Here is a 14,214-nt window from a genome sequence, read left to right on the forward strand (position 1 = left end):
GATCATATTTCTGCCTTGTTACCCCACCTTTCCACGTTTCCCTTGCTACATAATTCTTTTAAGATTTGAAGAAATTTTGTGGCAAATGGTAACTTTTAAAAATGTCAATATTACTGTAAAACTTAAAACAGCTTGAGAATAGCAAGGAGGAGGGGACGAAAATCACACACACATCATTTTAGTACCAGTACATCAGCACAGAAGCACAATGGACCCAACCCACAAGGACAGTTGTGGGATTGGGAGATATTGATGGGTTTTGGCCATTATTCACAGGGAGGAGGTAGACAGACAGCAGTGTTGTGTGATAGACATGCAGATTATAACATCCTAAATTACTATCAGTAAGAGCTTTATGTTGACATATGTTCTTGGTTCTTTGCCAATGATTCTGCTTACAAATGGAATGATACCTGTCTTATGAGGCCTGTGGTAGCACAGCGGTTAAACTGCTAACTGCAAGAAATCTGCTGACAGTTCAAAGCCACGAGTTGGGGTGAGCTCCCAGCTGTCAGCCCTAGCTTTTGCCTACCTAGTAATTCAAAAGCATGCAATGCTAGTAGATCAATAAATACCACCTTGGCTGGGAAGGGCGCCCCATGCAGACATGCTGGGAACAATCAGAGAAAGTCTATGGACAACAGGCTCCTCAGCATGGAAAAATGGAACAAGAGCACCTCATCATGGCGGGAATTGAGCATCGCCTACAGATGTTGGAGATGGAAAGGGGAAGGCCTTTACCTCTGTCTGTGTATGTATGTTGTTGTCCACTATGTAAAAAGGCACTGAAAGTTTGCCTTATATATGTAAAACTGTAATTCGCTCTGAGTACCTCTGAGGAGATAAAGCGGAATATAAATAAAGTGTATTATATATTATTACCTAAACAGAATCCAGTCCTTGGCCTTAAAGAGATTCCACATCTTTACTGTTATACACTTAAGCTGGCTTTGCACCCTGTCTAATTTATTGGGACTGATGTCTGAGTGAACATGTATGAGACATTTCCGTGAATTCACCCTGTAGCTTTACACACAGGGAAGGTTTCATTACCTGTGGTTGGTGGATGTTGCTAAGTAATAAATGAAGGGGCAAAAGCTAAGCAAGTTGTTTTCACAGTTCCTGATCGTTAGAGATCTCTGCAGTCAAGGATGATGACATTTAGATTTCCTCGATAATAAGTGTGACATTTTCAGAGTTAGGTTAACAACATAAAATGTCAAACTAGAGACCCACAGCCACAACAATCACAGCAAAACCACCAGGAAAAGGAGCAGGGATAGGTGTGATTAGCTACCTCCCCTTACATGAGGCTATGTGACCTTGTGGACTCTAGTGTTATTGAACATGTAGAAGACAGGACAGGCAAAACAAGCTTAGGATAATGAAAAGGAATTGCTACAGGTGAAAAGCTTTCATATAATGATTGCTGCATTACATACCTGCCAGGAAAATTGAACTGCTTTCAGCCAAATTGTTCCTTGACATTTACAGATTTTAGTGCATCTCGAGTGTGTTTTGGATTTTAAGCAAATTCCTTATCAATAGCACTAAAAGGAGAATGGGTTTGTAAACCTTTGAATCCTGAGTGTCATTGTAACGATATGCAGAAAGTAAATACACGAATAAATTAAAATTAAGATGAGAAGAGAAGAATGGGGTGTAACTTCACACCTCTAAAAAAAACACTGACCTCCCAGTTTTGGGGAGAACAGAGTTGGAGAAAGTAGATGGGACACCAAAACACAGCCCAAGGGAATGCTTGCCATCCACACACTGCCCACCCCTCTTTTATATCATAAGAATTGAAGTTACATTTCATGGCTTGTATATATATATATAGAGAGAGAGAGAGAGAGAGAGAGAGAGAGAGTAGCGACATCACACTGGCAATGAAGATCCGCATAGTTAAAGCAACGGTATTTCCCATAGTAACCTATGGATGTAAGAGCTGGACCATAAGGAAGGCTGAGCCAAGGAAGATAAGATGCTTTTGAACTGTGGTGCTGGGGGGAAATGGTAAAAGTGCCTTGGATCGCAAGAAGATCAAACCAGGGAAGGATATTAGAAGCAAAGATGAAGTACTCTGGCCACATAATGAGAAGACAGGAAAGCTTGGAGAAGATAATGATGCTGGGGAAAATGGAAGGAAAAAGGAAGTAGGGCCGACAAAGGGCAAGATGGATGGATGGCATCCTTGACGTGACTGAAGTGACTAGTGCCATCTTTGAAATCAACAAGTCAAATATACCCAGAAACAGGGCTAACATTTAAAGCACCAAAATGTGTGTCAATTAGTGTTATAACTGCTAGGAAGAACTATCTTACTATGGCTCCACTCCTATCTACAGAGTCAGTTCCACGGAGTGTCTTTAGGAGGTTTCACAGGGCTCCCTTTTTGTAACCCATGCTATATGAAGCTACTGACTGATGTGATAAAGAGTTTTTGGGTGGGCAGAGGCGGACCTAGGTAATTTTCAACAGTAAGCAAACAGTATTTGCCCCCCCCCCCCCCCAAATCATTGATATATATTTTCTGTTCGTCATGGGACTTCTGTGTGCCCTATTTGGTTCAATTCCATCATTGGTGGAATTCAGAATGCTCTTTGATTTTATGTGAGCTATACATCCCAGTAACTACAACTCGCATATGTCAAAGTCTATTTTCCCCCAAGAGCGCCTCAAGAGCGCCCCTGGGCAAAATCAACTATACTGCGAATGCTTACTTTGCGTAATGGTTGAGCCGCCCCTGGGGGTGGGTTACTCAACTCTGCATCTTGTCTTCAGAATGGGTTGGGGCTGTTCAGGTGCCGGTCCAGTTTTTGGATGGATACTGTACTAGGTTGAATGGGGTCAATAAACCAAACCTGAGCTAAGATAGAAGCTCTGTGCATTAGTGGTTGAAAGCTACCACCACTTTTCTCCTGTCACTGTATCTGAAAGGGCTATTCTAGGCTCTTAGCTGTGCTGCCAAGACTCTGTTCAATCTGGTTTACATTGAGCCAGTCACAGACTCATTTCTAGGAATGGGTGTGTTGATAGCTCCTGTGAAAAGCAGATGTATTGACCTCTAAAAGTCCAAGATGTTTAGAAAACTTTTCACCTTCTACTGAAAGATGTGCGACGCTGCATTTGGAATTAATTTAATTCTGCTGATTCTATTAGTTAATGTTTTGCACATACCATTAACAAAGGTTTCAACTGACTATTTGTTTATTATTCTTTCTTTTGCTCAGTAAGGTGCTGGTTTCTGAACCTCAAATTAAATAGTTACATACGGTCTGTGGAAGATAACATAGGTAGACTCCACATGACAGCATGTTCTAAGCTTCTCCTGAATCTGCTTCAGTTTATTTTTGATCCAAGTGAGCCCTGTTCTGCCACACAAGCATTTTTTGTTGGAAGGTGTTTGGATACAACAGACAAATTTGATCTTGTATGTTTCATTGAAAGTGTATGTTCTCTCCCATCCCACTGACATACTTCAAAAATATTACATAATTGTTTATTTTTCCACAGTGTTTTCCTAGATTAAAACTGGCCTTCAGCATGCATAACTATTCTGTTTAAACACTGAAAATACAGGGCTCTACAGTCTAAATCAGGTGTAGATGGACATTCATTGTATCTCTTGGGTATCATGAATGAGACTGGGAAGTAGCTTTAATCATTCCCATCTTCATCAATGTTTGCCCATTTAAGCAGCTGTGTCAATTAAACATGAACCACATGATTGGATTACTCTGAGGCTACAGTATTTAATGTACTGGTTCATTCCACTGCAAAGAGAAAACCTGGATTTTTAAGTAAAGGTATTTCATTCGAATTTGTATAAACACAAACATATATGGTTTTGGATGGCTGTCATGTGAACTTTCAAAATTACAGGAAGATGCATGTATTCACAGAACAGTTTCTATGGTTTTGCTTCCACATACCTGGGAGAATTGGCTTCTCTAAGCATTTGCTAGATCTGGGTTGTTGTAGGGTTTTCGGGCTATATGGCCATTTTCTAGAAGCATTCTCTCCTGGCGTTTTGCCAGGACCTCACAACCTCTGAGGATGCTTGCCATAGATGCAGGCGAAACGTCAGGAGAGAATTCTTCTAGAACATGGTCATATAGTCCGAAAAACCTACAACAACCCAGTTATTCCAGCCATGAAAGCTTTCGACAATACATTTGCTAGATCCTCTAGTGCAGTGGTTCTCAACCTGGGGTTCCCAGATGTTTTTGGCCTACAACTCCCAGAAATCCTAACAGCTGGTAAACTGGCTGGGATTTCTGGGAGTTGTAGGCCAAAAACATCTGGGGACCCCAGGATGAAAACCACTGCTCTAGTGTGATTCTACTATGATATGCTTGGAAGATGGAGCAACAGCACCCCCCGTGGCCGGAGTAAAGCACAACTTTCAGATGCCGGAAATGGAAAAGATGGGATAAGCCTTTACTTCTGTTTATGTATTGTCTGTCCTTGATAATTGTATAACGACATTGAATGTTTGCCGTATATGTGTTTTGTAATCTGCCCTGAGTCCCTTTGGGGAGATAGAGCGGAATATAAATAAAGTATATTATATTATTATTATTGTTGTTATTATTATGCTTCCCCTAGAAATTACTCATGCTGGAGGACCTAGCAAATGCCTAGAGAGGATGTCCACTGAATTGTTTCTCTCTTAGATGCAAAGGAAGTAATAGCCATCCTTTCCTGTATATTAAAACAGATAAAGATAGTCAAATGTCTATCGTCAGTACTATTTGGAAAAAGGGCTTGTTATTGCAGCCTAACAATACATTTAGTAGTGTCAAGACATTATTTTTCACCAGAGAAACAAGGGGCCAAAAAACCATAATGACACCAAGTCTTATCTTGGAAGCTGAGTTAGGTCGTAATACTTGGATGGGAGGCTTCCAAGAAATGCTATGGGCTGTAGCCTATACCTCTGACATAAGTGATGTTTGAATAGCCCTTGCCTAAGAAAATGCTATGAAATTATTGGCAATGTAGAAAGCCAGCTGCATAATTATCACTTATTGGTTACAAAATTGTTTTAAAAAGGAAATGACTAGCCTAATTTGATTTTAAAACAAAATGCGGTTTAGTTGAGGCTATTAACAGCAGCATTATCCGAGAGCCTTTAAATCCCTTTGTTTACCATTGCACTAGAATTTGTGTAATATCGTTATCTTTACTGAACTATGTCTGCCAATGATCTAAAATGAATGTAATGTAATATCATAAACGTTTTCATCATGTGTGATTACTCGTTTTCATGCCATTCTGAAATCCCTGGCAGATTGCCGACTTGATGATACGACCAGGACCTTAAAAGGTTCAGAAATTGAACTGTTTATGAAAACTGCTACTTGAACTATCTGCTGGAGGAAACTCATTTGCAATCTAGAAGGACAAACCAATTTTGCTGACTGCATTCGTTTATTGCATGTATTATTTGCAAAACAAGCTTCTGACAATTAATTGTGAATCTTCAGTTACAGAAGGACTCCAAGAAAATCATCAAGGTCACATACAAAAAAGGAAAGGAACAAAACAAGAAAACAAAAGTGACATAATGATTAGAGGATTGGCCTGGGATTTGGAACATTTCGGTTCAAATACCTCCTGAGCGATGAAGTAGAGACTTGGACGAGTCCTCCTCTTTCAGCCTGATTTATCTCAAAGGGTTGTCAACAGGATGAAATGGAGAGGACCATCATGTATCTTCCTTTCAGCCAACTGTAAGAAAGAGGGACAAGACTGTTATTTGAAGATTTACAATCATGCCTGTGGTGTCCTACCAATAAATTGAAAACGACACTGATTGAACTGATTTGTAGTTCCAGGGGAATTGATATTACCTGACATTATTTAAATAATGATTAGTTGATAATTAATTCACAAAAATCTGGTAAAAAGCTGGGATCTGTAGCACACACTTTCACATGTTTCACATCTGTAACATACACTTTCACATGTTAAAATCCTCTGATCACTAATCAGTGGATCACTGATCTAGCCTGGAAACATGGCCCCATCTACAGTAATCATTGAATATAGCTTCAAACCAATATTGAAGAAAGTGGTTTTGTCGTGGAGATGATTACATTGGAAATCCTGGAACCACATGGGGTTGCCTTTGAAGACTGTCAAATGGTCCAGCAGCTAGGTTACTAATGGGAGCGGCGCTCAGGGAGCATACAACTCCTCTGTTGCGCCAGCTCCACTGGTTGCCGGTTTGCTACAATTCAAAGTGCTGGCTTTAGCCTATAAAGCCTCCTATGAACCAGCTAGGGTGTTAAGATCGTCTGGGGAGGCCTGCTCTCGGTCCCACCTGCGTCACAAGTACGTTTGGCGGGAGCGAGAGACAGGGCCTTCTCAGTGGTGGCCCCTCGGCTGTGGAACACCCTTCCTACAGATATTAGATGGGCCCCCTCCCTGTTGACATTTCGGAGGAAAGTGAAAACCTGGTTGATCGAGAAGGCATTTGAATAGGCAGTGGAAGGAATATAGGAATATGGAACAGTTGGATGATGAGACTGGATTTCGATCTTAACTATGAGACGCGAATGAGATGTTTTTATTGATTTATATTAACTGTATGCTACTGTTTTAATTGTTTTTAACTGTTTTATGATGTTTTTGAGCATTGAATTTTGCTATTGTTAACCGCTCTGAGTCGCCCAAGGGCTGAGAAGAGCGGTATACAAATATAGTAAATAAATAAATAATAGTTTGAACTGGATTGTTATTACATAAACCACAGAGCAGTGATGCACATTAAGGGCTTTATTTTGCATTCTTTTATAGGAGTTTGTTGTCTAGCCGCCGCAGTTTGAATCTAGCTTTGAACTGCATGAAAAGGCCAGTCTACCACAATCTTGTGGCATAATGTTAAATAAACCCACACACTGCCTTGCCAGAGAAAGAAAATAGGCCATGTAGATGAATAACAAGTAGTTTTCGTTGTTCAGAACCACATATGTACAATGTCATCAGCTGTATGCACATAATGTCCTTTTATGAGAGATTTAAAATGGTCTTTCTTTGTCCATATAGATAAACTCCTTCAGTAGCTCATGAGAGGAGAGGGTAGAGGCGGATGATCTCCCTCTATCAGCTCCAGCTCCTCATGCAGGGACATGAGAGAAGCCTCCCACAAAGATGATAAAAACATCAAAATCATCTGGGCGTCTCCTGGGCAACGTCCTTGCAGACGGCCAATTCTCTCACACCAGAAGCGACTTATGACACGACAAAAAAAAGTAGTTCATGAAATGAAAGCACGCACCAAACTCTGTCTCTCTCTGCCTGTTCTCTCTCTCTCTCTGCTGCTCCAAGCACCTGAAGAGCTGAAGCCTGAACAAAAATGTAACAGTATCCAAAAGTCCCAGGCTCAGCCTACTTCCCAGGCCTAACCCGACCAATCAGCTTAATGCATCTTATTTTACAGTTGACACACATACACTCACTGATTCCTTGCATGCTCCAACAAATCTGTGGATGCACAAGTCTCTTCCGACTCTATTATTCTATGATCATGTTTTGGAAGAAGAAACTATTGTAATGAATACAACAGACAACACAAGGAATCACATTTTCTTACATTTTACCATGGGAATGGAAAACCTTAACATACTTAAAAACGAGTTTGCAAGTATAATTCTAGGAACATGTTTCTAGCATAGTTCTGTACCATTGAAGTAAACAGTAAAAGTCTAAAACTCAGATTATGCCTTTTAACTAACACAGCAAATCCTAACTGATCTCCCACATTATACAAATATAGTACATCCTTGATTTAAATAATATAAACAAGGCACATGACTATTTAAATAATGCAGGATGACAATTGACATGGAAGTATTTTGGAGTGATGTTTAGATAATACAGAGCTTTACTGTATTTCTATTTCTATTTTTCTGTTATTGGTGTAGACATAGAAGCATTTTCCAAGTACATTGCAGATGGAAAAAATGGAAGAGGCATACCAATCCCTATTGATTACACCTATGTAATTACAATTTGTAGTAAAGAGAACAATACAAGCATAACAAATTCAGGAAATAGAATATCTTGTTCTTCCAAATGCAATTAAATGTCATGCATATAAATATGCAGAAGACTGGCTGTAGTATTGGCAGAATGCCTAATAAGTGACTGCTTGGTTTCTTTTGGGATTTAGTTTCAGGGAGTTTTTAAAAATTCAAGCTGTGAAAAGCGAAATCTGTAGATACAGAATGTAAGGAAACAGGAGTGAAAGTAACCTGCTTCAGACATAATTAAATAAACTCCCAATTGGGAACATGTTCTTGTGACCATTGATTGAGAGATTAACATTTCCTTTTCCTTTTTTGTCTTATTACGGATATGAATATACGGTTTGACTAAAGCACAATTAACAAACTTCTGTCTGAAATTACGATTTTATTTCTGTGGTTGAATAAACTATATTGCTGCCTATTTGGGCAAACTGAAAAAATATTATTGTAAAAGAAGCTTAAAATATTTTGGGCAGTGGTGAATGTGAAGCAAAGAGGGTGGATCTCCTTGTAGTTCATATTTCCATAGAATATTAATAATAACCACAAACTGAGAGGAAATTATCTGCTTTGAAATGGATTTTATTTATTTAAAGCATTTGTATCCCGTCCTCACCTCTGAAGAGGGACTCAGGGCGGCTTACAACAGGCAACCATTAGATGCCAGACAATACATTGAAATACACAGTTACAATTAAAACAGCAATTAAAACAATTATAAACATTCAATTTAAAACAGACCGCCGGTTCAAAATCATAGTCCAGGTTAATCCATTGCAGTCACTTAAAACATTATCGTCCCAGTTGCTACATCTACTGCTCAAATGCTTGATCCCACAGCAAGGTTTTAAGTGTTTTTATGAGTTTACACTGCCATATAATCCAGTTCAAAGCAGATAATCTGGATTTTATATGGCAGTGTAGAAGGGGCCTTAGGCCCCATCTACACTGCCATATAATGCAGGTTGAACTGCATTATATGGTCAGTGTAGGCTTGTATAATGCAGATTGAACTGGATATGAGTCCACACTGCCCTATAATCCACATCAACCTGTATTATAATGCCAGGGTAGATTGTCCTGGAATAACTGCATTGAAGACAAATCTGATTTCCCTGTGTTCCCCCATTTTATTTATCTATTTATGACATTTATATGCTGCCCTTCTCACCCCAAAGTGGACTCAGAGCGGCTTACGATATATATATACATACAATATATTATATTATTTAATAATATAATATATTATATTATTAGCATAGTACAATATCAGTATTGTTGAAGGCTTTCATGGCCGGAATCACTGGGTTGTTGTAGGTTTTTTCGGGCTATATGGCCATGTTCTAGAGGCATTCTCTCCTGACGTTTCACCTGCATCTATGGCAAGCATCCTCAGAGGTAGTGAGGTCTGTTGGAACTAGGAAAATTGGTTTATATAGTTGTGGAATGACTAGGGTGGGACAAAGAACTCTTGTCTGTTGGAACTAGGTGTGAATGCTTCAACTGACCACCTTGATTAGCATTTGATGGCCTGGCAGTTGTTTGGTGTGGCTTGTTGATGCCTGGGGCAATCTTTTGTTGAGAGGTGATTAGATGTCCCTGATTGCTTCCCCTCTGTTGTTTTGCTATTGTAATTTTTGAGTTTTTTAATACTGGTAGCCAGATTTTGTTCATCTTCATGGTTTCCTCCTTTCTGTTGAAATTGTCCACATGCTTGTGGATTTCAATGGCTTCTCTGTGTAGTCTGACACGGTGGTTGTGAGAGTGGTCCAGCATCTCCATGTTTTCAAATAATATGCTGTGTCCAGGTTGGTTCATCAGGTGCTCTGCTATGGCTGATATTATTTGAGAACACAGAAATGCTAGACCACTCTCACAACCACCATGTCAGACTACACAGAGAAGCCATTGAAATCCACAAGCATGTGGACAGTTTCAACAGAAAGGAGGAAACCATGAAAATGAACAAAATCTGGCCACCAGTATTATAAAAACTCTAAAATTATAACAGCAAAACAACAGAGGGGAAACCATCAGGGACATCTAATCACCTCTCAACAAAAGATTACCCCAGACACCAATAAGCCACACCAAACAACAGCCAGACCATCAAATGCTAATCAGGGTGGTCAGCTGAAACATTTACACCTAGCTCTAGCAGACAAGAGTCCTTTGTCCCACCCTGGTCATTCCACAGCTATATAAACCTATTTTCCTAGTTCCAACAGACCTTACTACCTTTGAGGATGCTTGCCATAGATGCAGGCGAAACATCAGGAAAGAATGCCTCTAGACCATGGCCATATAGCCCGAAAAAACCTACGACAACCCTGCAATACAACTGTTTGGTTTGCTCCTGACACAATAAATAAATAACAAGATATATATACATACAATATATTATATTATTAGCATAGTACAATATTAGAATTAAATATTACTATATTGTATTATACCTACATTACATGTAATATAATATATATTTATAATATCATATTATTAGTATTATATTATATTCATCTAGATGAGATGCAGATATTATATTCAACACCACGAGATGCAGAGCCAATCTTAAGAAATGGGGCTACAAAGTGAAATCCACGGCATGCGAGTGTGGAGAAGAGCAAACCACTGACCACCTGCTGCAATGCAACCTGAGCCCTGCCACATGCACAATGGAGGACCTTCTTGCGGCAACACAGAAAGCATTCCAAGTGGCCAGATACTACTCAAATGACATTTAATCAACTACCAAACTTGCAAATTTTGTATTTTGTCTGTTTGTTTTGTTCTGTTAGAAATGTTATACAATTGACTGGTTGCCCTGACACGACAAATACTACCAAGCTTGCAAACTTTGTGTTTTGTCTGTTTGTTTGTTTGTTTTATTAAAAAATGTAATACAACTGTCTGGTTGCTCCTGACACGATAAATAAATAACTAGATGAGATATATATTATATTATATTATATTATTGAAGAAAACCAGACATTTGAAGGAAAACTGAAGTGTATGTAATATTTCTTTTTCTTTCTTTCTTTTTTTGGTTTGATATACAGTATGAACCCTGGATGAAGAATCTCAGACCCCTTCCACACAGCTGAATAAAACCCCACATTATCTGCTTTGAACTGGAATATATGGCAGTGTGGATTCAGACAACCCAGTTCAAAGCAGATATTGTGGGATTTTCTGCCTTGATATTCTGGGTTATAGGGCTGTGTGGCTCTATTCTAAGCAGGACTAGACCAGAATCCAACCCATTATTTATGAAATCACAGCACCCTCAATCCTGAAAGGCTTTTAAAGTGCTGTATTGGTAAATATTAGCAAGGTCAGATAATGTTTGAGCAAATCTGCTTATATATAGCTGAACCATGCTGCCATCTTGTGTCCTGGGCCTGTAATTAATTTATGCAGAAAGGAAAATCCAATCTCTTGTCTAAATGAGATAAAAAGACACATAAATAATTAGACCACACACATCTAACAAATGCTTGTGTGGTTAGGCTCTAGATTCTAATATAAACTCCTTGTTTATACCAAGCATGGGGCCTACTTGGGCCCTCCAGGTGTTTTGGACTTCAACTCCCACAATTCCTAACAGCCTCAGGCCCCTTCCTTTCCCCCCCTCAGCCGCTTAAGGAATTGTGGGAGTTGAAGTCCAAAACACCTGGAGGGCCCAAGTAGGCCCCATGCCTGCAAGTACTAAACTTTCTTCTTCCCGTCCTTGGAGTTCGGCGCGTCGTGATTGGCTGCAGAGAAACCATGCGGGGCTCTAATTGGCTGAGGCGCACATGCGGGGCTCGCGTGCTCCTGAAAAGAGTGGGAAGCGGCGAGCGGGAGTTGGCTTAGTCTTCGCTGAGCTGCGAGGAGAGAGGAAGCGGAGTCATGGCGTCGCTCTCGGATTTCCTCGAAAGCAAGCGAGGCCGAGGCCCGCGGAGAAGCCCTTTCGTGGGCCGCCATCCCCGGGAAGGGAAGGGGCGAGGAGCAAGCACTCCCTCAGGTGAGGCCATCTTGGGTATGCACATACACGACTCATTTGCCAGCCCGGGTCGGAGTGAGCTTCCGACCATTGTGTGTAGCTTGCTGTTGACCTTTGCAGCCCGAAGACAGTTGCATCTGTCAAGTAGGAAATTTAGGGACCGCTTATGTGGGGAAGCTAATTTAACTAATTTACGACACTATAAAATCTCCAGCAAATTAATAATAATCTATATAAATAAAAATGTAATGTTCATTTGTGCTACCATCAGAACTCAAAAACCACTGGGGGAATTGACACCAAATTTGGACACAAGACACCTAACAGTCCAATTTATGTCCTCCACTCAAAAAAAAAAAGATTTTGTCATTTGGGAATTGTTGCTGGGATTTATAGTTTACCTACAATCAAAGGGGAGCCCCCGGTGGCGCAGTGGGTTAAAGCACTGAGCTGCTGAGCTTGTTGATCGAAAGGTCGCAGGTTCGATTCCGGGGAGCGGAGTGAGCTTCCGCTGTCAGCCCTAGCTTCTGCCAACCTAGCAGTTCGAAAACATGCAAATGTGAGTAGATCAATAGGTACCATTCCGGCGGGAAGGTAACGGCGCTCCATGCAGTCATGCCGGCCACATGACCTTGGAGGTGTCTACGGACAACGCTGGCTCTTCGGCTTAGAAATGGAGATGAGCACCACACCCCAGAGTCAGACATGATTGGACTTAATGTCAGGGGACTACCTTTACCTACCTATGTGGGGAAGCTAATTTAACTAATTTACAACACTATAAAATCTCCAGCAAATAATAATAATAATAAGCTTTATTTATATCCCGCCACCATCTCCCTGATGGGGACTCGGAGCGGCTTACATGGGGCCAGGCCCGAACAACAATTGCAATAAAGAAAACCAAAACACTACCGAAAACGCAAACAATAACATCATAATTACATAAAGTATATGAATATATAGGGTTGTTGTAGGTTTTCCGGGCTATATGGCCATGTTCTAGAGGCATTTTCTCCTGACGTTTTGCCTGCATCTATGGCAAGCATCCTCAGAGGTAGTAGCAAGCGTCCTCACTACCTCTGAGGATGCTTGCCATAGATGCAGGCAAAACGTCAGGAGAAAATGCCTCTAGAACATGGCCATATATCCTGGAAAACCTACAACAACCCAGTGATTCCGACCATGAAAGCCTTCGACAATACATATGAATATATAACAATATAAGAATTATAATAGACACAGGCACAGAGACAATGGGCGGGCTACATGTAATGATTAAAAGACAAACTGATTAAAACAATTCAACAGAAAGGGGAAACCATGAAAATGAACAAAATCTGGCTATCAGTATTAAAAAAACCCCTCTAACAGCACAACAACAGAGAGGAAACAAACAAGGGCATCTAATCACATCTCAACAAAAGTTTGCTCCAGGCACTGCCAGGCCATCAAATGCTAATCAAGGTGGTCAGTAGAAACATTAACATCTAGCTCCAACATACAAGAGTTCTTTGTCCCACCCTGGTCATTCCACAGACATATAAACCAATTTTCCTAGTTCCAACAGACCTCACTACCTCTGAGGATGCTTGCCATAGATGCAGGCGAAACGTCAGGAGGGAATGCCTCTAGAACATGGTCATATAGCCTGAAAAAACTTACAACAACCCACTGATTAAAATTAATTAAAAATTCAGACAAGATAAAAGAGAGAAGCAGATAATATGCAGAGTAGCAAGCAAACAATGAGGAATTACTCCATTGGTGTCTCAAGTGGACGGTGAAGTGATAGCACCCCTGGCGGCTAGAATACCTTAATGAAAAGCTAGAAGTTAATAATAAATAATAATAATAATAAAACTTTATTTATACCCCGCCACCATCTCCCCAAGGGATTCGGAGCGGCTTACATGAGGCCAAGCCCAACAACACATCAATAAAAACAATGGAATAAGCAAAATAAACAATACAATTAATATAAATCACACATAGACAATAACACACAAGTATTTAAAAACCTATGGCCGGGCCAGATATAGTAGTTAAAACTTTAAAAATAAACGCTGGACATGAACAAAGGATGTATCTAATAGGAGGATTTTTTTTAAAAGTAGAGAGCAGCCCAACGGGTAATTAAAGTGCTTCTCAGGATATTTTGCAGGGGATTGTTTCCTTCATTCAGGG

General features: G+C 40.2%; 1 protein-coding gene across 1 annotated transcript in view; it reads left to right on the forward strand.

Moving 5' to 3' along the window:
• Positions 1-11,881: 11,881 nt before the first annotated feature.
• The window catches only part of RNF17 (ring finger protein 17), a 67,839-nt gene continuing 65,506 nt past the window's right edge, over positions 11,882-14,214 (forward strand). The window contains exon 1 of the mRNA XM_060770980.2: positions 11,882-12,048. Within this exon, the coding sequence (XP_060626963.2) occupies positions 11,934-12,048 (115 nt within the window). The 5' untranslated portion in view covers positions 11,882-11,933. The remainder of the gene's footprint in view (positions 12,049-14,214) is intronic.

Source organism: Anolis sagrei, chromosome 3, assembly GCF_037176765.1.
Source record: "Anolis sagrei isolate rAnoSag1 chromosome 3, rAnoSag1.mat, whole genome shotgun sequence".
NCBI lineage: Eukaryota > Metazoa > Chordata > Lepidosauria > Squamata > Dactyloidae > Anolis > Anolis sagrei.